Below are 27,174 nucleotides of genomic sequence, written 5' to 3' on the forward strand. Positions count from 1 at the left end.
ACTATGCAGTGTATGGTTACTGCAATCTTTTGTTCATTGGAAGATCTTATCTTGGTCAGATCTTCAGTAACACTTACATCATGTATAACCAGTAGTTTTTGGCTCCTGTAGGAAATGTACCTCTGATTTTGCTGCCCCAAAGCTAGCATGAGCCTCTCTGCTCCTTTTTTATCTGTCGTTCTCCTCCACATCATATAGCCATACAGATCAATTACTCATTCTCCATCTCACATGCTTCTGCACATCTTATGTTATTTTAAATCCATTGATCAATTTTTTATCTCATCTCTTCCTGCCTCTGTATTCCCCTTTGAATGCACGACCCTTCATTCATTTAAATTCCCTTTCAACATTATAAATTGTCTATCCCTGTCTAGCTTTCTATTGCACCTTTCCTGCCCTTTATAGACATTCCCTGTGTCTTCTATTGCGCGCTCACATTGTGAAACTTGCAGACACCTCTTAACAGTAGGAGGGTAAAGAGTTAATTCATCACATAAAGCGCTATCCTAATAGATGCCCTGTAGATGTCGGTTTTATAAACTTCCCCCGCACAGGGTAACAACCCCCCCCTGCAGTGCAGCACCTGGACCCCTCACCAGTCTAGATAATAAAGGGTGCAGCTAAATCCCTACGCATGCTCATTACACATTCCCCCTTCTCCCTTACCTCCTCCAAGGCACTGTGGAGGGAGCAGTATCTCTCCATCTCACATCCTATTGATCCCTGATGGGATGCTCTGTGACAGAGGTAGGGGATGCCCAGGGGTCCTGTGTGTGCAGCCTTTAACCTTAGACCCCCCTCCTTCCCCAGTCTGCAGATGTGAGGAGGATGGAGAGGAGCTGAATGCCTGTTCGGTGCACACACCCCTTGTAAGAACTGGCTCTCTGCAGCATCCCCTGTCCCTGGTACCCAAACAGACCTGGATGCCTGACCAGCCTGTGCTGCTCTGACAGCAGAGTGCACCTTTCCTACCTGACTCCCATACTGACTCCCATACTGGAGGGCTTTGTCAATGCATTCCTAAGGGCTCCATAATATGGATCTACATCATCCAAGCAGGTAATTATTACGCTTTAGTATTTCTTTCCTCAGCTTTTATTAACTGACTCCCTCTGATGGAACACATAAGACCCTTGTTTATTTAGGATTACTATGGGTTAAGTGCTTTCAATTGTCCTTATAAAATCCCCTCTGTGTCCACTGATGCACTGCTTTTGCAAATATGTTTTAATAGGATTTCTGCTCTGTTGCTCTGCCATTTTATAAAATGCAGCGTGTTTTAGATAATCCCTTATCGCTTTTATTAGTGCTGACGCCTTGAAATTAGATGGATTATTGCTAATTGTTAATGGTTATGGTTATATTCATCATTTCAATTTGAAGCGTAATACAGAAGAATTTATTACAATAGAGATAACAATACCAAATATAATGAAACATAATTAGCAATAAAAAAAATTCCTTTGTATATTTCCAGCTTCATTCTCAAAAGATTGTATTTTCACAGCTTATTACGCTATCAATATGAACGCAATTCTGTACATGTATATATGTACATTTGGATACACACACATTTCTATAAAAAAAATATATATATATATGAGTGTGTGTTTTACTTAAGAAATCGGACATAAACGAGTGAGTAGTTATATCCAGCATCTACAGAGTTAACTTACCACAATTTAATTGACAATATAAATTGATATGGATACTAATAATTAACTTTTAAAGACTTTAAAACAACCTGTATATTACATTGTATGTATGTGTGTCTTTTTTTATGGCAGGCAGGCGTTAATGAATAAATGATGTGTGCTTTTTGTTTAGACGCCTACAACATGTTGCTGGAATATAGATTCCATGTTTGTAGTAGACAAGCCTGCTATGGGAAATGCCGCTAGAATGCAGAATGACTCCAGAGTCATCAAGACAAAATGTACATAGATACATGTCATTTTTATGTACCTATGGGGATGGAGAAGTATCTATTGTGACAACAGAAAACCAATATAATTGGCATTTGTCACTCTATCTTTTCTTCATGTGGAGCAGGTGGGCTATTAGATTCCTGTTGGCAGTCCTGGTGAAATTAATAGAGGGTGAGAAGAATGGAACATTCACCATTGAAGTGTTCAGCGTAACAGAGACGTGGGAATTACTCATTCCAAGAAAACAGGAATAGCTGAATTGAAATTAAAACAAGATAAATATCATTTATATATTAGTTTTAAAGTGGTAGATGTTAGACGATAGATAGATAAATAGATAGATAGATATGGGATAGATAGATAGATAGATAGATAGATGTGGGATAGATAGATAGATAGATAGATAGATAATAGATAGATAGGGGATAGATAGATAGATAGATAGATAGATAGATAGATAGATAGATAGATAGATAGATATGGATAGATATATAATAGATAGATAGATAGATATGGAATAGATAGATAGATAGATAGATATGGATAGATAGCTAATAGATAGATAGATAGATAGATAGATAGATAGATAGATAGATAGATATGGGATAGATAGATACAGATATGAGAGATAGATAGATAGATAGATAGATAGATAGATATGGGATCGATAGATAGATAGATAGATAGATATGGATAGATAGATAATAGATAGATAGATAGATAGATAGATAGATAGATAGATAGATAGATATGGGATAGATAGATAGATAGATAGATATGGATAGATAGATAATAGATAGATATGGATAGATAGATAGATAGATAGATATGGGATAGATAGATAGATACAGATATGAGATAGATAGATAGATAGATAGATAGATAGATAGATATGGGATAAATAGATAGATAGATAGATAGATAGATATGAGATAGATAGATAGATGGATAGATAGAAATGGAATAGATAGATAGATATGGATAGATAGATAGATAGATAGATATGGGATAGATAGATAGCCAGATAGATATATAGATAGATATGGGATAGATAGATAGATATATAGATAGATAGATAGATAGATAGATATGGGATATATAGAAATGGGATAGATAGATAGATAGATAGATAGATAGATAGATAGATAGATAGATAGATATGGGATATATAGAAATGGGATAGATAGATATATAGATAGAAAGATAGATAGATAGATAGATAGATAGATAGATCGAAATGGGATAGATAGATAGATAGATAGATAGACAGATAGATATGGGATAGATAGATAGATATGGGATAGATAGAAATGGGATAGATAGATGCATAGATAGAAATGGGATAGATAGCATATCTGAGATAGATAGATAGATAATGGATAGATGAATAGATAGATAGATAGATAGATAGATAGATAGATAGATAGATAGATAGATAGATAGATAGATATGGGATAGATAGATAGAATATCTGAGATAGACAGACACAGAGAGAGTAGATATTAGATAGCTATATAGAGAGGTAGATATTAGCTCTATAGATGGGATAGATGGATAGATAGATAGATAGATAGATAGATAGATAGATAGAGTATAGAGAAAGAGATGGATGGATGGATAGATAGGTTACATATTAGAAACAATGTGCATTTTTATTCATCCCAATTTGTTAGCACCTGTGCACACTTCCATAATGCCTGCATATATTCGGAAGTACAGTAACAGTAGATCAGTAGATAAGGAAAAAACATAGCTAGATAGCTTGAACCTAATGAGTACAAAGCTGTTCAGTTACAGCAAATGTTTTTTTGTAGAGGTTCATTCTTTGCTTCCTTTTGTTCTGTGCATTTTCCATTTATGTGAAATATGTGAAAAGCAACGTTTTGGGATTACATGCGCAGGATGTGACCCATTACTGTATAATAGAGATCCCATAAATCCTGAGATAGAGGTCACTCATAAGGTGATACTATTAGTATTAATAATACATTCACAATTCTATACAGTCACTAAACTTGCAACAGGAAAGCAAGGTGCAGTCAGGTGCCAGATGAAATAAAGAATGCTCTTCATGTGCCGAGTACTTTTAATGATGTAGTATTTGGCTTTTACCAATATTGACATAACTATTTACAGAGAAAAAAGGAAATATAAAAATACATACACAAATACCTATAAATGCTCATACTCTCTTGATGGGATATAAAAACAGAGACCTTCGATGAATGTGAAATAAGGGCTCGAACCTCCTTTTTTAATTGATAAATATAAATGATATGTTAACCTTCCTTTTTCTCTCTGTCGATTAGGCATTGTGCTGTCCATGTAAGCACATTCGCTTACCCCCAACTTGCAGTTGAAACCTATTAGGACTTAGCTACATGACAGGTGACAGGTTTTGACAATATTGCACTTTATACAATAGAATTACTTGCTTTCTTTTACTGAAGAATTTCCACAGGAAATGACTTGAAAGTGACATAGACAAGTCACAATTACATTAGATATTGTAATTTCCTATGGGGCTGGCCAGTCCCAGCTACACGTGGAGCAAAGTTGCAGCATTTAGCTTTCATATCCATTCAGGTGGCGTTTTACATCCACAATGATTACATTGTATTGATCTTATTTTTTTTTTACAACTTAATAGATCCAAAACCCTATGCTGATTAATTTAATAATTAATATTGATAGCTGTATAGCTGTTGTTACTCCATTTGCCTGATGCACAGCTCTAGGTCCCCAGTAGAAATTTAAAGGGATTGTGTCAATTTAAAAAATTAGTAAAATTGCAAAGTGCTTGTAAAAGTAACTTTGCAATTTACCCATTATTGAAAATCTAGAGAGATTTTACATTTTATAGTGTATAGCTCATTGTCATGGTTACTAGCCACCTTTCAAGTCTCATTATCACTAATTGCTTAGGCAAGGAGTGTGAGGCAAGATCAGGCCCTTACTTTAGTTTACAGCCTTCTCGCGCCACTTAGAAACTAGCCAGATTCCTGGATCCAGCCAGCTATGCTTTTCCCATACAACGCTGCCTCTGCTAGCAGCCTAAGGGATACCACAGTTCAGACCAGCGGTGCGACCAAGCCACTAGTCGAAACCACCAATCTTCTGGAGTGCCCTGACCCTGGCGAAGCAGGAAACCGGGGCGGTGTGCTGCTGAAGATTCATCTTGAGCCGAACCCCTTTAAGCCGCTATTCTTTTAGACCTTTATTACATATCCAGATACCGGCAAGAAAGTGTGCATGGCTGTTTTCAGAACTCGTAGAGTCATCGATATAGAGAGCTATGTATGCCATGTACCCAAGCGTCAGGGGCCCCATTTCACTAGACAGGTGTGAATCTCAGGTGTAGCGCCCATATCTGTCAGATGTTCCTGACACATCCTGTGGTTATCCCATAAATGTCTAAGATGAAAACGCCCCCTTAATTGTTACAGTTCTGTTTGCCTGCTGCCACCACTAGGGGGAACTTATCAATTTATAGAAGACAGATGTATTATTAAATTAAAAAAGTTTACCCTATTGGCTTCCCCACTGATTAGTTGGTAGCAGCTCTGATAGTGGCTGGATGTAAATTGTGTATGTGAAAAAACATTACAGCTCCGTACACTTTATAATTGCCCTCCTGTGTACTGCAGATCAGCTCCTATTCATTTGAATAGGAGCTGATCTGCAGTAGCCGGGAATGACCACTAATAAGTGAACAAATCTCTGGTATTTTGCTCCATACAGTGTTTACTTGTAGTCGCTGCTGCAGCTGATAACAGCTGATCGAGGGGGGCCAGGTGTTGGACCCCCACTATCTGATAGTTGTAACCTATACTGAGGATAGATAATCTGGAGACAAACTCTTTAAAGCATACCTGTTGTTTCAGGTGACTTTTAAGACTTAGTTGTCATGTTTGTGTACATGAGGAATAAGACTATTTCTGGCCAATATGTAACTTGTAGCTTGCATTTTTTACCAGTTTCTCTTCTCCAAGCCTTATTTCAAATTTTTATTTGTGTTTGAGTAAGACACTAAATATTGTGACCTCTTTCATACACAGTACACAGAGAGAGATGGCTGCATGCTCTTCTTTGTCTGTAGTACAAAGACAGAAGCAAACAATATCCAGCAGTACTGAGCTGTGTAGCTGTGAATCCAACACTGACAAATACATTTGCAGAAAGCTGCAGCACAATTTGCCTGTGCCTGCCTGGTCTTGTATTGTGCTTGGTCCTCCTAACTCCTCTGCCCCATCTCTACTCTATAGAGTATACTAGGACATGTAATGTTTTTCATAAGTGGGAAAAGAAGGTATATTACAAAGTTTCTTATATCTGATTGTACTATTGATGTATTTTAATATGAATTGTATAAATTCATTCTTAGTATGGTACCTCTCATGCTGGCTGCCAGTGAAGTTGAAATTAATTCTGTGACTGTGTGAAAGAAAGCAGGTGATTTGGGGATTATAAATCAACCAACTAACATTTTCCGTGAATGATATAATCTGAAATTAATAAGCACAGATTTTTAAACCTATTTAGATACACTTACACTTTAAACCATGTGCAAAATTGAAAGTAAACGTCTTTGGAAAAGTTGCCCCTACAAGGTCAGTAATGTAGCATAGCATCTTATTTGATCTCATAGTCAGCAAATGTGTTATAGCAAAAGATAGGCTTTTGTAAAGGAGTTCATGTTTGAACCTAAAGGAGATAGATCATGCTGCCATGTTTTTTTATGGTAGGACAGGAGGACACAACAATTGTCCTTTATGTTATTTCTCATGGGACAGGTAGACAGTTGCATGATGCTTACAACAGTTCCCAATTTGATTTTCAATGTTGTTATACCTATAAAGATTAATAGCACTGTGCAGATTTACACGTCATGACAATGAAACCAACCTGATCAGATGTTCCTTTGAGTTTCCTAGAACAACAGAACTTTTAATTAAAGATGCCCTCCTCCTCCTCCCATCACAGTTTTTATCCTCTTTATATATTGCAGTCATCATATTATATAGGACTGTGTACTTACAATTCTTCTTTTTGCCTTTCTACCCAGTTAATTCTTCTCTTTGCTCTATTTCAAAACAGGAAGTCTCTTTTCCATGCATGAGTCATTCCCCTCTTAAACTCCTGACCCAGGTGCTCCCTCCTCCGGTCTGCCAGTAACTTTTGCAGTGCAGTGACTTATGACTCATACAGGGAAAATTGACCTCCTGTTTCTACATAGAGCTTAGAAGCATTCAGCTAGTCAGTTTTTAATCACGTTATGTTGTAAACCCAATGGAAAACAGAAGAATTAACTGGGTAGAAGGACAAAAAGAGCAATTGTAAGTACATAGTTCTATATGATTATTGCAATATATTAAGAGGATAACAATTTTGATAGGAGTGCTTCTTTAAAGGAGTCTAACACCCCCAAAATGTCAATTAAACTGCATAATCATTTATGTAGGGGCTGTAGCCCCTATAAAAATCATATTTGCTGAAAAATATGCTTTTTTAATATGCAAACAATAGTGTTCCAGTGCACCCTCAGTGCAGTACGTAAGCACAAATGATTTTAGGTAGTTTTCATTCTTACTAACAGAGTGCTGTCAATCAAGACATGGGAGTGGCTTTAAAATGCAAATAGGAGGGCCTAAAGGTGCACCACGGCATAGGCCATGACAAGAAGCACCCTCTTTTGTATAATAAATAGTAGATTTTTCAGCAAATATTAAGTTATACTATATATATATGCCTGGTATGATTTTTATAGAGGCTATATTCCCTAATATTTATGCAGTGTAATTGGCATGTTGGGGGTGATGAACTCCATTTAAGGCACGTCTTGCCTTTAAAGCTTTTCAGAACTTTCCCTATATTTATTTCAAATAGAGAATATTTGACACTTTATTGAAGTTAAGAATGGTTTCTGTCCACCCACAATAATATTTTTATGTCCGAACACTAAATCCTATATAGCCTCCTGCACCGACAGATTTTGAAAGAAAATAATTGCAATGCATATTACCATTAACAATCTTTACATGGAAGCTTTTCATTTGAAATCCAACGTAGCTAATGTTCATGTTTGAGATATGACCTCTTTACCCAAACATCTGAGATGTACAGCATTGGGCAAAAGTGTTAGGCAGGTGTGGAAAAAATGTTTTAAAAAATAGAAGTGTTGATAGCTTATTTCATCAACTAACAAAATGCAAATGAATAAACAAAAGTGAAATCTAAATGTACGCCATAATTGGTGTGACCACACTTTGCCTTCAAAAGCATCAATTCTTCTAGGTACATTTGTTTTTGAAGGAAATCTTTGCCTGGGTAAGACCTTGCTGATGCAGTATAACTACCTTGTGTCTTATTGCTGTGCTCAGTCTTGCCATGGTGTATGATTTGTGACGTATATGGTATATGACCTCACCCAGTTGTAAGTCTCCTGCACAGCTGTTTCTGTTTCAGTTACTAACCATGTTACAACCTACATATGAAAATACTGATCATTATAACCTGTTTGGTATAATTGGTTACACTTACTCCTGGCAATAATCCTAAAAAAATCCTGACTTTGTACAAGTGTACCTAGAATTATCTGTACTGTTTTGAGGGCAAATAGTGGTCACACCAAATACTTATTGATATGCACAGTACTGTACATAGCTAGCAAAAAGTATGATTATGTATTCGTAATTCAGATGGGTCTGCTTCTGAAGCAAAAGTCCCATAACATGTTCAGTTACCGTACTTTTACAAATTAATTACCTTTAAAGTCATTTTTATTACTCATATAATATAGATTAATATCGGTGCAAAGAGGTTAAGTTTATGCACTGTAAAAATGCTATGCTAGTCAGCAAAAGCAGATGTCATATACTGCATGCTCTTCCTTGTTGTTTGGCCTAAAGTATAAGCAATTTTTTAATATGGATGATATAATTAATACCTTAACAAAAGACAAATAACATTGTAGAGGGGCAGTCACCACTTCGGAGAAGTCTGTAAATAATTGCATTCCTTATAATATCACAATTCCGGAGAATCTATCTATGAATAAATTGACAGCTGGCTATTAAAGGGGTTGTCTAGGACTAACATATTGTTGACCTACCCATTGAATAGGACATCAATATGAAACTAGTGGGTGTCCGACACTTGGAACCTCCACCAATCAAAGGGTCTCTTCGCTGGCATTGCTGGGTACTGCAGTTTATTTCCCACTCACTTAAACCCACTTGAATGGAGTAGGGTCCTATTCTACATATACATTGCTTATTTATTTATTTTAGCAAAACCACAGGTACTCTTTAAAAGGATATCAATCAGAAATAAAACATTATCATGTTGATAATGTAAGTGTTAAGTATTATTTTGAGGATGATAAATGAGTGCCAAGAGAAAAACAGGAGTGAGTTAATATGACTGACCTCAAAGTATATTGAATGTGAAAAGATAAAGACTGGCAAAAAATGGGAGCTACATGGTTATGTGAACCTGCATTTGATTCATTACAATAATGTCATCACAATATGCTGATGTTTAGTACAAGAGGATTAGAGCCCATAAGAAAAGATCTTTTGGTTCATTACTAGAGTATTTTTATGGTCATGTACTTGTTCATACATATCACGTATCGGAATTATTAACTATATAGGCAGAATATAATGGAGGGTGGGGGAGGTGTACATTTGATTGTTCATATTGTATGGTTTACATGTTTTAAATCTGCTAAGAGTCATATGAGAAGTTACAGTATATGAAGTAACCTTACTAGCCTTGATATTTCTGAAAACTATGTGTATATCCTTTAACTGAGTTTTTCCATGAACAAAGTACATTTTAGTCAATAGATCTTGGAATAATAATAAGTTCCACATTTGGATGTTAAATAAAATGTTCCTGTGCTGAGATAATCTTATAAATGTGCCCCTGCTGTGTACTGTGTAATGGCTGTGTCTGACAGTGCAGGAACATGGTGTGATCATACCACAGCTCCTGGACAGTGGAGGAAGCAAAAGAGAATACAGATATTACAGCACGGGATCACAGCTGATTCTTTCTGTGAGGTAAAAGATTTTCCTGCCTATTTAAAAACAGGAAGGGAGTAAGCAGGGGATTGTTTTACCTCACAAACAGCAGCAGCTGGGCCGGAGTTGTTGTATGATCAGACGATGTTCCTGCACAGTCAGACACAGCCATTACACAGTACACAGCAGGGGCACATTTATAAGATTATCTCAGTACAGGAATGTTTTTTGACCCATCTAATTGTGAAATTTATTTTTATTCCAAGATCTATTGATTAAAATGTACTTTGTTCATGGTAAAACTCCTTAAATGCAAAGTTAGAGATTCTAAGAGGGCCAATTTTAGGTCTTCCAATTGCAGGTCATCAAATTTCTGTAACCCTCTGTGATCAGCTGTAATCTTGTAATCTATAGGGCAACTCTATAGCAAATATTCAATTCCCCTGCAGCACCAACACTGAGAACACAAATCATTAGTTTCTATTACAGTAATACCTTGACTTACACTACCGTTCAAAAGTTTGGGGTCACCCAGACAATTTTGTGTTTTCCATGAAAACTCATACTGTTATTTATCAAATGAGTTGCAAAATGATTAGAAAATATAGTCCAGACATTGACAAGGCTAGAAATAATGATTTTTATTAGAAAGAATAATTTTCTCCTTCAAACTTTGCTTTCGTCAAAGAATGCTCCCTTTGCAGCAATTACAGCATTGCAGACCTTTGGCATTCTAGCTGTTAATTTGCTGAGGTAATCTTGAGAAATTTCCCCCATGCTTCCTGATGCGCCTCCCACAAGTTGGATTGGCTTGATGGGCACTTTTTGCGTACCATACGGTCAAGCTGCTCCCACAACAGCTCAATGTGGTTGAGATCTGGTGACTGCGCTGGCCACTCCATTACAGATAGAATGCCAGCTGCCTGCTTCTTCCCTAAATAGTTCATGCATAATGACATGCTTTGGGTCATTGTCATGTTGTAGGATGAAATTGGCTCCAATCAAGCGCTGTCCACAGGGTATGGCATAGCGTTGCAAAATTGAGTGATAGCCTTCCTTATTCAAAATCCCATTTACCTTGTACAAATCTCCCACTTTACTAGCACCAAAGCAACCCCAGACCATCACATTACCTCCACCATGCTTGACAGATGGCGTCAGGCACTCTTCCAGCATCTTTTCAGTTGTTCTGCGTCTCACAAATGTTCTTCTGTGTGATCTAAACACCTCAAAATTTGATTTGTCTTTCCATAAAACTTTTTTCCAATCTTCCTCTGTCCAATATCTGTGTTCTTTTGCCCATATTAATCTTTTCCTTTTATTAGCCAGTCTCCGATATGGCTTTTTCTTTGCCACTTTGCCCTGAAGGCCAGCATCCCGGAGTCGCCTCTTCACTGTAGACGTTGACACTGGCGTTTTGCGTGTACTATTTAATGAAGCTGCCAGTTGAGGAGCTGTGAGGCGTCGATTTCTCAAACTAGAGACTCTAATGTACTTGTCTTGTTGCTCAGTTGTGTAGCGGGGCCTTCCACTTCTCTTTCTACTCTGGTTAGAGCCTGTTTGTGCTCTCCTCTGAAGGGAGTAGTACACACCGTTGTAGGAAATCTTCAGTTTCTTGGCAATTTCTCGCATGGAATATCCTTAATTTCTAAGAACAAGTATAGACTGTCAAGTTTCACATGAAAGTTCTCTTTTTCTGGCCATTTTGAGAGTTTCATAGAACAAACAAATGTAATGCTCCAGATTCTCAACTAGCTCAAAGGAAGGTCAATTTTATAGCTTCTCAAATCAGCCAAACCGTTTTCAGCTGGGCTAACATACTTGTGCAAGGGTTTTCTAGGGTTTTCTAAACATCCATTAGCCTTCTTACACAGTTGGCAAACACAATGTACCATTAAAACACTGGAGTGGTGGTTGTTGGAAATGGGCCTCTGTACACCTATGTAGACATTGCAATAAAAACAAGCAGCTAGAATAGTCATTTACCACATTAACAATGTATAGAGTGTATTTCTAATTCATTTAATATTAGCTTCATTGAAAAAAATGTGCTTTTTTTTCAAAAATAATGAAATTTCTAAATGACCCCAAACTTTTGAACGGTAGTGTACATGTTTAATTTGTTCTGTGACCAAGCTCGTAACTCAATTTGCTTGTATATCAAATTACATGTCCCCATTAAAATGAGTTGAAATGCTATTAATCCATTCTAGCCCCCCAAAAACCAAACCAATTTCTTTTATGTGTTTTTAAATAAGAAAAATTAACTCTATTAATAACAAATACAGTAATGTACAGTACGAAAAACTATTAAACGTGTAAAAAACTATTGTACTGTGCTTTTTTTTATTATTATTTTTTTTAATAACTTCACTTAATCATCTTCCCTTAATCATCTTCTTCACTGACTTTTGCCTTTTTTACCACACTTTCCTCGTTTTCACTTGAAGGGCATTTCAATAAAAACCTGTCCAAGGAGGTTTGTTTGTTCCTCCCATTCAAAATGTTTCAAAAATGAGGGAAGCACGTGTCATAACACAGTGCCAACGACTGACATGTTACAACTTTTTCAGGTTGTTTCTTTTCAATAAAGTATGACATTTTCTCCCATATTCTCAACATTTCCTTAAGCTCACTTGTTCAGATTACCTCCTCAACCTCTGGCTCTTCCATGTTGATTTCATGCAAAAACTCCATATGCTGCTGCTGCTGTAGCTCCTTCTTCCATTCTCAGTTCCTCGTGCTTTTCTACGAGTTAATTAATGTCTTCTTCATCCACTTCGAGGCCCATTGACTTTCCGAGGGACACAATCTCCTCCACCACTAACACTGCAGGTTCAAATCCTTCGATGTCCCCTTCTGACACAACCTCAGGCCACAGCTTCTTCCATGCAGAGTTTAAGGTTCTTCTAGTAACACCCTGCCAGGCCATGTCGATAATTCTGAGGCAGGACACAATATTGTAGTGATCCTTCCAGAACTCTCGAAGGGTGAGGTTTGTCTTCTCCGTAACCTCAAAGCAGCATCGGAACAGGTGCTTGGTGTAGAGCTTTTTGAAATTTGAAATCACCTGCTGGTCCATGGGCTGCAGGATAGGTGTGGTGTTGGCTGGAAGATGAGGGATATTAATAAACTTAAATTCTTCTAGGATGTCGTCTGTGAGGTTTGGTGGGTGCACAGGAGCATTGTCATAGACGAGAAGGGATTGCAGGTTAGGTTATTTTCCAAAAGGTGCTTCTTGACTGAAGAACCAAAGATCAGGTTTACCAACTGCAGAAAGAACTCTCTGGTGACCCATGCCTTTGGGTTTGCCCTCCATATAACCTGCAGGTTTTTTTTAAGGCTCTTATAAGACTTAAAGGCTTTGGGGTTTTCAGAATGATATACGAGTAGTGACTTAATCTTGCAGTCACCACTTGCATTTGCACATAGTGCAAGGGTTAACCTAACCTTCATAGGTTTGTGGCCTGGTATGCTCTTCTCTGCCATTATGTACATCGTCCTCGGCATCTTTTTCTAGAAAAGCTCTGTCTCGTCACAGTTGAAGACTTGCTGAGGGATGTATCCTTCAGCTACTATCAGTTCGGGAAAAGGGCTAATAAAATTGTCAACTGCCTTCACATCCGAGCTTGTTGCCTCTCCATGCCTGACGACGGAGTCGATACCGGGCCTCTTTTTAAAATTATCAAACCATTCCCGACTGGCTTTGAATGACCCTTCCTTGTCTGTTGATGTTCTGCTCCACCAAATCACTGTAAATGTCTCATGCCTTCTCACAGATGATGCTCTCAGTCACGGTATCTCCTGTGAGCTGCTTCTCCATCAACCACACCAACAACAATTTCTCCTTCTCTTCATGGACAGAGGTCCGGAGCTTTGAAATAACCTTGACTCCATTGGCTGGCGTTATAGCCTTTATCAACTCCTTTTGCTTCAAAATCATGCACATTGTAGAAGTACTATGATCATACTGCCTCGACAACTCACGCACCTCGCTCATGTTTTTCAATGATTTCTTGCTTTTATATCCAAGGAAATCATGCTTTTCTTCTTCTCAGCGCTGGCACTCACTTTCTTAGAAAAACAAAGAAAAATAAACATATAATAAGTACAGTGATCACCAAATAATTATAATTTTTATTTATTGACAAAACTGCAAGTTGAAAACATTTAAAAAGTCAAACATGATATAGGAATAATATAGAAATATGCAGAAGCCCATAATAGGGCTAAAACCCTGTCAATCAGATGACCAAGAATAGAATGATGCAATACTATCAAAATGCACTAACACATAGACATACTGTAATATAGAACTAAGAACCAAGGGACAAAATATATATATATGAAGATATTTACATATGGAGTCAGGACTATAAATCAGAAAATAATGTGCTGATAAATACAGTGGGTATGGAAAGTATTCAGACCCCTTTAAATTTTTCACTCTTTGTTTCATTGCAGCCATTTGGTAAATTCTAAAAAGTTCATTTTTTTCTCATTAAAGTGCACTCTGCACCCCATCTTGACTGAAGAAAAACAGAAATGTAGAAATGTTTGCAAATTTCTTAAAAAAGAAAAACTGAAATATCACATGGTCAATGGTCATACGTATTCAGACCCTTTGCTCAGTATTGAGTAGAAGCACCCTTTTGAGCTAGTACAGCCATGAGTCTTCTTGGGAATCATGCAACAAGTTTTTCACTCCTGGATTTGGGGACCCTCTGCCATTCTTCCTTGCAGATCCTCTCCAGTTCCGTCAGGTTGGATGGTGAACGTTGGTGGACATCCATTTTCAGGTCTCTCCAGAGATGCTCAATTGGGTTTAGGTCATGGCTCTGGCTGGGACATTTAAGAATGGTCACAGAGTTGTTCTGAAGGCACTCCTTTGTTATTTTAGCTGTGTTCTTAGGGTCATTGTCTTGTTGGAAGGTGAACCTTCAGCCAAGTTTGAGGTCCAGAGTACTCTGGAAGAGGTTTTCTCCAGGATATCTCTGTACTTGGCCGCATTCATGTTTCGTTCAGTTGCAACCAGTCGTCCTGTCCCTGCAGCTGAAAAACACCCCCATAGCATGATGCTGCCACCACTATGTTTCACTGTTGGGATTGTATTGGGCAGGTGATGAGCAGTGCCTGGTTTTCTCCACACATACCACTTAGAATTATCATCAAAAAGTTCTATCTTCGTCTCATCAGACTAGAGAATCTTATTTCTCATAGTCTCGGAGTCCTTCATGTGTTTTTGAGCAAACTCTATGCGCACTTTCATACGTCTTGCACTGAGGAGAGGTTTCCGTCAGGCCACTCTGCCATAAAGGCCCGACTGTTGGAGTGCTGCAGTGATAGTTGATTTTGTGGAACTTTCTTCCTTCTCCCTACTGCATCTCTGGAGCTCAGCCATAGTGATCTTGGGGTTCTTTTTTTACCTCTTTCACCAAGGCTCTTCTCCCACGATTGCTCCATTTTGCTGACGGCCTGGTCTAGGAAGACTTCTGGTGGTCCCAAACTTCTTCCATTTAAGGATAATGTAGTTCACTGTGCTCTTAGGAACCTTGAGTAATGCAGAAATTCTTTTGCAACCTTGGCCAGATCTGTGCCTTGCCACAATTCAGCCTCTAAGCTCCTTGGGCTGTTCCTTTGAGCTCATGATTCTCATTTGCTCTGACATGCACTGTGAGCTGTGAAGTCTTATATAGACAGGTGTGTGCCTTTCCAAATCAAGTCCTATCAGTTTAATTAAGCACAGCTGGACTCCAATGAAGGAGTAGAACCATCTCAAGGAGGATCACAAGGAAATGGACACCATGTGACTTAAATATGAGTGTCTGAGCAAAGGGTCTGAATACTTATGACCATGTGATATTTCAGTTTTTCTTTTTTAATAAATTTGCAAAAATTTCTACATTTCTGTTTTTTTTTCAGTGAAGATGGGATGCATAGTGTACTTTAATGAGGAAAAAAATGAACTTTTTAGAATTTAGCAAATGGCTGCAATGAAACAAAGAGTGAAAAATTTAAAGGGGTCTGAATACTTTCCGTACCCACTGTAAATAAAGCAAGTAAGCAAAGGGCCACATATAAATATAGTTAATATTGAACCCTAAAGCCAACAATCCAAAGAGAGAGTGCACATAATAGTGCACATAGTACCTTGTTGCACATGTGAAATAATGTACTGCCACAGAAAAAATAGCAGAAGCATAAACCAAAAAATAACCATTATCCTATGTAATATGTCAAATGCATGCAGCATACAGTGCTAAAAATAGAGTCCACCCCAGGAAAATGGCAACGTTGGTAATACCAAAAACCTGCATGCAGCAAAAGATGCTAAGTTCCTGATTCACAAGAAAAGGTCAAAAGAACTGACAGGGCAACTCACTTTATTAGGACCCATGGTCGAAGAACGAAGCGTCAGCAATGACAGATACTTACACGGCAGGATAGCCACGTGGTGAGTGGCGTAAGGTCGCTCGCTCGTAACTCATATCTCAGCTTGCATCATAAAGCAAAAAATCGACCGAGCGACGGCTCGTATCTCGGAAAATTCGTAAGTAGATGCACTAGCTCGTCAAGGTATTACTGTACATAGTTCGTCTGTGTAATGATGGACTTTCTGTGTCCCCCAGGTGGTTAGGTACCTTGTAGTTACACTTCAATATGGCTACTTTATGGAATTTCGAAATATGGATACAGGCATTTTCCTAAAATTGCCTTAAATGAGCTGGTCCAACATAATAACTTAACACTTAAAATGATAGGCAATAAGTGTCTGACTGCAGTGATTCAGACAGATGAGACACCACACATAATGAGCCCCCCATTTGAATAGTGCTGTGGTCATGCATGCACACTAAAACTCATAGACTTCTATGGAACCCATAGAAGTCAATGAGAAATCAAGTATGTGCAAATCTCATCAGAGCACTACTCAGAAAGGAAGGATGATGCATATTGTGCAGACAAGAACACGAGTAGAATGACATCCTGGGTGTGCATTTCTTTTTCACACAGAGTGCGATAATTTTAATTATAGTAAATTACAACGTTGATTTTTAGAACTGGACTTTATTAGGTTCATTTTAGGTAATGGGAAAATATTTTTTTCCCAAGAATGCCATAACAAAGAATCAAAATTATTTTTCTAAACATGACATCCTTTAAAAGTGACCATCATATTCATTTTTATTTAAAAAATCACTAGCAAATAAGAAAATAAGCAACTTTGTAATATATTTTATCACAGAAATCTGTTTCTTTTACCTCCTGCATTGATCTTTTATTCTCAATTCATGGGTAAAATCTGTATTCAGTGAAGACCGATTCCCTCATTACTGAGATAGGAGATGGCAGCTGCTACTGATGAGATTCTATGGAAAGTGGACTGGGAAGAAGCAGCTAGAGGCAGACACAGACATTCTGGTGCAAGTTCTCCTGAAATGACAATTACAGTTCTCCAAAAAACTCTACAAGCACCAGCTGCCATCTCCTATCTCATTAATGGGCAAGTTTGTATTCACTGAAGACAGATTTTACTTTTGAATTGAGAAATTTGAGAATGAACAATCAGAAGATGAGAAGAAAGAAACAGATTTCTCTGATATGTTACAAAGTTCCTTATCTTATTCTTTATGCATATTATTGACTCTTTAAGACGAAATAGGACTTTCTTAACATAAATATCTGTATCTCAAATATCTACATCAATATTTGCAAAAAAATCTAATGGCTAAAATATTCCCCTATATTCCTGATATTTTATATAATAAAATTGCAGAACATGGGCAGTAGTTTAGTATATGCCACACTATAACATAGTTAATAGAGGAATTCCAGTGAAACTGTAGGCATTATCTATTGCTTTCACATTGTTTGGACATTTGATAGAATGCTGGTGTGATGGTGAAAAAAAGTTGTGTCCACGGTGCAATGCTTTAGATAAATAAATGCTTTGTAAATCTGATTATATTTCCCTTTGAAGGGAGTTTTGTCACTTCTGTGTCATAAGCCGTTCGTCACTTTTATTAAGAGTGGCTGCTTATGACACATTGCTAAGACTAGAACCAGCAGAATGGTCTGAGCCAAAAGCAATGGATGAGAGCCAATTGTGTGACAAATTCCTCTGCTGCCTTGTACAGTAATCCCTCTCATTCTTCCTCCCCCAGACTGACCCATTGTTTTTAATAGCATGCAATAAACAGCCTCTCACATTATACATGTCAATGTTTAAATGATCTACTTTTCAAGCTCGAACAGTAAGAGCTTCAGCAGTAATGTATTTGCAAAGAAAAATGTAGGTTGACCTTGGATTGTCATTTTGTATGTAGATATAATCTACATTTAATGTGGTTTTTATATATCTTTTTATTCATTTTTCAGAATGAATTAACAAAACATCAAGATAACCACAGAAGTTTGTTGCTACATCAAATATTTGCCATGTAAATTCATTTTTAGGAAGAGTGATTGTAATTTAAAATGCATAGAAATAGAGCATTTGCATTACATTTCAGTTCATATATAAAAAAGTATGCCCCAAACCCCTTTCCCTATTTCTTCATGGATGTAAAAGCTGTCCCCACCTTTGTCATGTTTAGTAATTTCTCGGTTCTCAGTGTTTTAAATTTGTAAGCCTCACCCCAACCCCACCCCACCCCCAAAGAACCTGCTAACTCTGATGTTAAATAACATCTAGTATTAATATTATTATTTATTTTTAAAGCACCATTAATTCCATAGTGCTGTACATGTGAAAATGATTTTATATATATGTATATCTATATACATAAAGTACAGACCAAAAGTTTGGACACACCTTCTCATTTAAAGATTTTTCTGTATTTTCTTGACTATGAAAATTGTACATTCACACTGAAGGTACCACAATTATGAATTAACACATGTGGAATTATATACTTAACAAAAAAGTGTGAAACAACTGAAAATATGTCTTATATTCTAGGTTCTTCAAAGTAGCCACCTTTTGCTTTGATGACTGCTTTGCACACTCTTGGCATTCTCTTGATGAGCTTCAAGAGGTAGTCACCGGAAATGTCTTCCAACAATCTTGAAGGAGTTCCCAGAGATGCTTAGCACTTGTTGGCCCTTTTGCCTTCACTCTGCGGTCCAGCTCACCCCAAACCATCTCGATTGGGTTCAGGTCTGGTGACTGTGGAGGCCAGGTCATCTGACGTAGCACCCCATCACTCTCCTTCTTGGTCAAATAGCCCTTACACAGCCTGGAGGTGTGTTTGGGGTCATTGTCCTGTTGAAAAATAAATGATGGTCCAACTAAACGCAAACCGGATGGAATAGCATGCCACTGCAAGATGCTGTGGTAGCCATGCTGGTTCAGTATGCCTTCAATTTTGAATAAATCCCCAACAGTGTCACCAGCAAAGCACCCCCACACCATCACACCTCCTCCTCCATGCTTCACGGTGGGAACCAGGCATGTAGAGTCCATCCGTTCACATTTTCTGCGTCGCACAAAGACACGGTGGTTGGAACCAAAGATCTCAAATTTGGACTCATCAGACCAAAGCACAGATTTCCACTGGTCTAATGTCCATTCCTTGTGTTCTTTAGCCCAAACAAGTCTCTTCTGCTTGTTGCCTGTCCTTAGCAGTGGTTTCCTAGCAGCTATTTTACCATGAAGGCCTGCTGCACAAAGTCTCCTCTTAACAGTTGTTGTAGAGATGTGTCTGCTGCTAGAACTCTGTGTGGCATTGACCTGGTCTCTAATCTGAGCTGCTGTTAACCTGCGATTTCTGAGGCTAGTGACTCAGGTAAACTTATCCTCAGAAGCAGAGGTGACTCTTGGTCTTCCTTTCCTGGGGCGGTCCTCATGTGAGCCAGTTTCTTTGTAGCGCTTGATGGTTTTTGCAACTGCACTTGGGGACACTTTCAAAGTTTTCCCAATTTTTCAGACTGACTGACCTTCATTTCTTAAAGTAATGATGGCCACTCGTTTTTCTTTACTTAGCTGCTTTTTTCTTGCCATAATACAAATTTTAACAGTCTATTCAGTAGGACTATTAGCTGTGTATCCACCAGACTTCTGCACAACACAACTGATGGTCCCAACCCCATTTATAAGGCAAGAAATCCCACTTATTAAACCTGACAGGGCACACTTGTGAAGTGAAAACCATTTCCATTGACTACCTCTTGAAGCTCATCAAGAGAATGCCAAGAGTGTGCAAAGCAGTCATCAAAGCAAAAGGTGGCCACTTTGAAGAACCTAGAATATAAGACATATTTTCAGTTGTTTCACACTTTTTTGTTAAGTATATAATTTCACATGTGTTAATTCATAGTTTTGGTGCCTTCAGTGTGAATGTACAATTTTCATAGTCAAGAAAATACAGAAAAATCTTTAAATGAGAAGGTGTGTCCAAACTTTTGGTCTGTACTATATATATATATATATATATATATATATATATATATATATATATATATATATATATATATGTATATATATACAGTACAGACCAAAAGTACAGAAAAATCTTTAAATGAGAAGGTGTGTCCAAACTTTTGGTCTGTACTGTATATATATATATATATATATATATATATATATATATATATATATTGTGATATAGCAGACATCCCTTTAATGGTTTAGTGTGTTTGAATGACCATGTACCTTCCCCTTTAATGGGCTGGTCACATGACTGTGACATCACACAGGTCCTTATGCACACAGAGGGTGTGGACACATGACTCTGACATCAGTTAAGGTCCTATCTGTGAGTGTGCTGCAAGATATAAAAACCCTGTGTGTTCCTGTGTGGGTGTGTTCCGGTGTGTAGGAGTTCCTATATGTTGGGAGCTCCTGTGTGGGCCCCGTGTGAGAGGCACGAGGCTGTTCCCTGTGTGTGTGTGGAACACCGCTCCTGTGAGGCCTGGTGGACTCCGGTGGAGGTGAAGCCTGGATCCCTCTGTGAGAGTGTGTGGGATGCCAGTAAGCCTCGGAGTGCCACACAAGCATCCTGGTGGACTCCGGTGGAGGTGAAGCCTGGATCCCTGTGTGTGTGTGTGGGATGCCAGTAAGCCTCGGAGTGCCACACAAGCGTCCTGGAGGGCAGAGCCTGGATCTGAGAGTGTGAGAGATGCCAGTGGCCTTGGACGGGTGGAGGCCTGGAGACCACGTGTGGTCAAGCCTTAGAGTCACAGTGGTAAAAGGGACTAAAAGCAGCTGAAAGCCGATAAAGGTAATACTCTTTATGTTATGGACATTTTCATGGACATTGTTTTATTACCTTGCAGAAGGCTGTAATTAGAGCCAAGTGGGCCGGTCTGCCACTTGGGCTCGTGGACATTATGTATGTGAAATACGGTTTATGAAGTGTAATAAACTGTGGATTGTGAAACACGGCAAAGTAGTTGCTGGTGTGCAGTGATTGACGCAGCAAAGCGAGTATCCCCCAGGATAATAAGTAGCGCTGCCTTACATGTGGTGGAGAATGCGGGCAGCTGCAGTCTGGTTGCTAGGGGCAGCTGCAGTCTGGTTGCTAGAGGCACTCTGCAGTTTGGTTGCTAGGGGCAACTGCAGTCTGGTTGCTGGGAGCATCTGCAGTCTGGTTGCTGGGAGCATCTGCAGTCTGGTTGCTGGGAGCAACTGTACAGGTCGTCGTCGCACTCAAACCTGGTTTGCTGTGGCTCGGCGGGGCTCACGAAGGTCAAAGCATCTGGCTACAACTCAGCGGGGTTGTGAAGGTTGTCGCCGAACTCAAACCTGGTTTGCTGTGGCTCGGCGGGGCTCACAAAGTCAAAGCATCTTGCTGCAACTCGGCGGGGTTGCGAAGATTGACATCGCTCTCAAATCCTGTTTTGCGGTGGCTCGGCGGGGCCACGAAAATTTTTTCGGGTAGAGCGGTGAAGTTCAAGTGTGAACAGTGTACCGTGATGGCTGTGTGCAAAGCAACAGAGGTGTCTGGAGCTATTGAGCGTTTGAAGGACTGGTTGGGTCCGGAGCAGGTATTTGAGAAACTCTTACAGGACATGGTGCGGGAACCGCAGGAGCTGTGGGCACCGTATAGAATGGCGGCCGTGGACCATTCTATGGACTCTCCGGGGGCGCCGGTGTTGTCCCAGAGTGCCCGGGGAGGTGGTAAGAGGTCTTGTGAACTGAGTCCTAAGACTGTCGCTGATTTTTTGTGTAAAAATTACCCTGCCGGTGTGGTTGTTAAAAAGGGGGCGGAGTCAAAAAGGGGGCGGATTTTTACAAGAGTGTAGAGTGTGGAAAACTGGAAATTGTTGCTGATTGTGGGATGGTACCTCCTAGAAATGACAATTTGACCGTTGAGAACGGGGTAGCTCCAGTGGAAGGGGGTGAAGTCAAAGGGGGAGGTGACCTGGTAGTCCACAACATCATGGGGAGTGACACAGACCCGATAGCTGACGGTGACACTACGGAAGTAGAAGGAGAGGTCAGTCAGGCGGGGCTAGACGAGGGGAGAGAGTCCACATCTCGTCGTAGACGGCGCAGGGGCCACAAAAAGGTTGCTCCTGTACTCTTTGCTGGAAGTGAAAGTAAAGAAAATGTAATGGTGTGTGCCATTGTTTCAAGTGTGGATCCTCCTATAGAGGCAGAAGAGGAGGTGACGGACCTGGAAAACGTGTCCTCAGACCAGCGGAGCCTGGAGTCTGAACGGCAGAGGGTATACCAGGTTGTGAAGGACTTACAGCGAAGTCTAAAGGAAAGCAACGAGGAAGTTGTCCAGTGGAAGGAGATGTTCCACGCAATTAAGGAGGACCGCCGCAAAATCAAGGAAGAGGTTTTGCAATTGAAGCTTTGGAAGGAGGCGCGGCAGGATGGAGTTTCTGGACGTGAGCAAATTCTAGAATGACTGCGCAAACAGCATAACCAGGAGCTGTGTGACTCCAGGAAGGAGTGTGGTGAACGCAGTAGGGAACTGCAACAGAGTAAGAGAGATTATGAGGATCTCCTCAAGGTGAAGGAAAAACTAGAGGAGGATAAGGTGGGTGCAGAGCAAGTGCGCCAAGTGGTTGAGACCACTCTGCAAGACACCCGTGAGGAGAATGATGATCTCCGGGGAAAGACCCTAGATCTGGAAGCTCAGGTGAAGGAGTTACAGATGTCCTGTGATACTCTCCAGAAGGCGGAGACGTACCTTAAGGAAACAGTCAGCAAGATGGAAGCTGAGCGAGAGAAGATGGAGGAGTCAATTGGAAAAGCCACAGACCAGGGCCAGGAGTTGACCGCTGGTGATGGGAAGTATGAAGCAGATACCTCCTCGAGTGATGTGGGCTCGGAGGATTCGGTGGATGTCGGAGCCGAGATCAAGCAGCTCAAGGAGTTGCTACAAGCCCAGTGGACGCAAGAGAAGCGTGAGAGACTGGCTATTGAGAGCCGAGTGGGCGCATTGGAGACGGAGAGGTCTGAGAGAGCTCTGATGCTGGAAGAGCAGTTGAAGCAGGAAGAGCTTCAGAGATGGATTGCTGAGAGGCGAGTAACTGAGCTGGACGGAGAAGTTTTAGAGCTCAAAGGTCGCCTAGCAAAGTGTCACGTGGTGAACGAGGTCTCCTTGGAGGAGAGAAAAGGCAAACAAGTTGCACTTACTCCCTTAGACCATGAGAAGATGGACCTGAGGAGAGCTAAGAGTATGGTGTCGGAAGATAAAGGTGAAGTGGAGGCGGTCAAGACGAAAAGTTGTGAAGTTGCAGCTGTGAGTCAGCTCAGGGGAAGCTTCCAGGGTGAAGAAGCTGGAAGTCAGTTGTCCCTGAAACCTGAGCTGGTTGATCGTCTGGGAACCACTGGTGAGACCGAAACGTCTCGGTACAAGTGCCTCGTAGATGTACCCGAGGACTTGAGGGAAGAATGCACCCGTGAGTTCGTGCATGAGTAGTTTAAGAAGGAAGTGGGAGCCTGGAAGGTGTACTTGACCTCAGAGGCTAGACAGCTGGTGGTCCTGTCCACGACTGAAGTCACAGTGAAGAGAGTGGCGATCCTAAGTGAAATACATTGGCGATGTATTCGCACGAAGCGGTTTCTCCGGTTGAAGACGGAGCAAGCCGCTAGACAACTGGAGCTGATGAGAAAGGCTCACAGTCTGCGAGAAGAGGTCATCCGGGTGCCTCGTGTTCTGGTGAGAGAGCTCATTGGGAGAAATGGCCGTGCCATGCAGATGATGGTGAAGAAGTCTGGTGTGGTAAAAGTAAGCAGTCCACGTGATCGTCAGGACTGGATGCCGGATGAAGACGGCATGGTGTCGTTCTACGCTGTAGGAACAGAAGAAAGTCTTGCAGATATAAGCATGCTGGTGGGGTACCGAGTGACCTACCTGAGAGAGGTGGAAAAGTTGAATCTCGCTTTGACTGAGAGTGGATAGACAGCATCATCTGAGCAGCAGAAGATGGCAGCCGTCTAGAGAGTGTGAGACCAGATAGAGAAAGGGCTCCCTAAATATCAGAACAGCTGAGGTTAGGGACCTTTCAAGATGTCCTGGGAGTGGGTTTGGAGGTAGTGAGACCTCCAGTGACTCAGGGTTGAGTGGCCCATACAATCGACCCAATAGAGGACGGAACCATGTGGAGTCACACTGTTGTATTGACCGCTGGGAGAGGGGGAGACCTGACAGGGTTTCGACTGACCGCTGGGAGCGGGGGAGACCTGACAGGGTTTCGACTGACCGCTGGGAGCGGGGGAGCCGCTGGGAACGGCGGAAGTCTGACAAGTTTACGACCCGGAAATGTGACTTGACGGAGTCGATGACATTGACAGATGGTAGATCCCTAAGGAGTGGGCTAATGTCAATGTTTAATGTTCCAGGGGCTGGACAACGCAAGGGTCAAGTGCATGGTCTCAGTGTGAACTGTGGGATATAGACTGTTTTATATATTATGTGTTCAACCCCACAAGTTTGAACAGAGGGGGGGAATATGTGATATAGCAGACATCACTTTAATGGTTCAGTGTGTTTGAATGACCATGTACCTTCCCCTTTAATGGGCTGGTCACATGACTGTGACATCACACAGGTCCTTATGCACACAGAGGGTGTGGACACATGACCCTGACATCAGTTAAGGTCCTATCTGTGAGTGTGCTGCAAGATATAAAAACCCTGTGTGTTCCTGTGTGGGTGTGTTCCGGTGTGTAGGAGTTCCTATGTGTTGGGAGCTCTTGTGTGGGCCCCGTGTGAGAGGCACGAGGCTGTTCCCTGTGTGTGTGTGGAACACCGCTCCTGTGAGGCCTGGTGGACTCCGGTGGAGGTGAAGCCTGGATCCCTCTGTGAGAGTGTGTGGGATGCCAGTAAGCCTCGGAGTGCCACACAAGCATCCTGGTGGACTCCGGTGGAGGTGAAGCCTGGATCCCTGTGTGTGTGTGTGGGATGCTAGTAAGCCTCGGAGTGCCACACAAGCGTCCTGGAGGGCAGAGCCTGGATCTGAGAGTGTGAGAGATGCCAGTGGCCTTGGACGGGTGGAGGCCTGGAGACCACGTGTGGTCAAGCCTTAGAGTCACAGTGGTGAAAGGGACTAAAAGCAGCTGAAAGCCGATAAAGGTAATACTCTTTATGTTATGGACATTTTCATGGACATTGTTTTATTACCTTGCGGAAGGCTGTAATTAGAGCCAAGTGGGCCGGTCTGCCACTTGGGCTCGTGGACATTATGTATGTGAAATACGGTTTATGAAGTGTAATAAACTGTGGATTGTGAAACACGGCAAAGTAGTTGCTGGTGTGCAGTGATTGACGCAGCAGAGCGAGTATCCCCCAGGATAATAAGTAGCGCTGCCTTACATTATATAGATATATATATATATATATATATATATATATAGTATATATATACAGTACAGACCAAAAGTTTGGACACACCTTCTCATTTAAAGATTTTTTTGTATTTTCATGACTATGAAAATTGTACATTCACACTGAAGGCATCAAAACTATGAATTAACACATGTGGAATTATATACTTAACAAAAAAGTGTGAAACAACTGAAAATATGTCTTATATTCTAGATTCTTCAAAGTAGCCACCTTTTGCTTTGATAACTGCTTTGCACACTCTTGGCATTCTCTTGATGAGCTTCAAGAGGTAGTCAATGGAAATGGTTTTCACTTCACAGGTGTGCCCTGTCAGGTTTAATAAGTGGGATTTCTTGCCTTATAAATGGGGTTGGGACCATCAGCTGTGTTATGCAGAAGTCTGGTGGATACACAGCTGATAGTCCTACTGAATAGACTGTTAGAATTTGTATTATGGCAAGAAAAAAGCAGCTAAGTAAAGAAAAATGAGTGGCCATCATTACTTAAAGAAATGAAGGTCAGGCCGTCCGAAAAATTGGGAAAACTTTGAAAGTGTCCCCGAGTGCAGTTGCAAAAACCATCAAGCGCTACAAAGAAACTGGCTCACATGAGGACCGCCCCAGGAAAGGAAGACCAAGAGTCACCTTTGCTTCTGAGGATAAGTTTATCCGAGTCACCAGCCTCAGAAATCGCAGGTTAACAGCAGCTCAGATTAGAGACCAGGTCAATGCCTCCCAGAGTTCTAGCAGCAGACATATCCCTTCAAAAACTGTTAAGAGGAGACTTTGTGCAGCAGGCCTTCATGGTGAAATAGCTGCTAGAAAACCACTGCAAATGACAGGCAACAAGTAGAAGAGACTTGTTTGGGCTAAAGAACACAAGGAATGGACATTAGATCAGTGGAAATCTGTGCTTTTGTCTGATGAGTTCAAATTTGAGATATTTGGTTCCAACCACCGTGTATTTGTGCGACGCAGAAAAGGTGAATGAATGGACTCTACATGCCTGGTTCCCACCGTGAAGCATGGAGGAGGAGGTGTGATGGTGTGGGGGTGCTTTGCTGGTGACACTGTTGGGGATTTATTCAAAATTGAAGGCATACTGAACTAGCATCGCTACCACAGCATCTTGCAGCGGCATGCTATTCCATCTGGTTTGCGTTTAGTTGGACCATCATTTATTTTTCAACAGGACAATGACCCCAAACACACCTCCAGGCTGTGTAAGGGCTATTTGACCAAGAAGGAGAGTGATGGGGTGCTACGACAGATGACCTGGCCTCCACAGTCACCACACCTGAACCCAATCGAGATGGTTTGGGGTGAGCTGGACCGCAGAGTGAAGGCAAAAGGGCCAACAAGTGCTAAGCATCTCTGGGAACTCCTTCAAGATTGTTGGAAGACCATTTCCGGTGACTACCTCTTGAAG

General features: G+C 40.6%; 1 protein-coding gene across 2 annotated transcripts in view; it reads left to right on the forward strand.

Moving 5' to 3' along the window:
* Positions 1-640: 640 nt before the first annotated feature.
* Positions 641-27,174, forward strand: part of NCAN (neurocan) — a 398,804-nt gene continuing 372,270 nt past the window's right edge. The window contains exon 1 of one of the 2 annotated variants that reach the window (XM_073661046.1): positions 641-1,062. In XM_073661046.1, coding sequence (XP_073517147.1) covers positions 1,040-1,062 — 23 coding nt within the window. In that variant the 5' untranslated portion in view covers positions 641-1,039. The remainder of the gene's footprint in view (positions 1,063-27,174) is intronic. The other variant, XM_073661047.1, reaches the window with a different exon arrangement.

This window comes from Phyllobates terribilis, unplaced genomic scaffold (genome assembly GCF_046119375.1).
Source record: "Phyllobates terribilis strain yellow unplaced genomic scaffold, ASM4611937v1 Scaffold_1__5_contigs__length_1240528914, whole genome shotgun sequence".
Lineage (NCBI taxonomy): Eukaryota > Metazoa > Chordata > Amphibia > Anura > Dendrobatidae > Phyllobates > Phyllobates terribilis.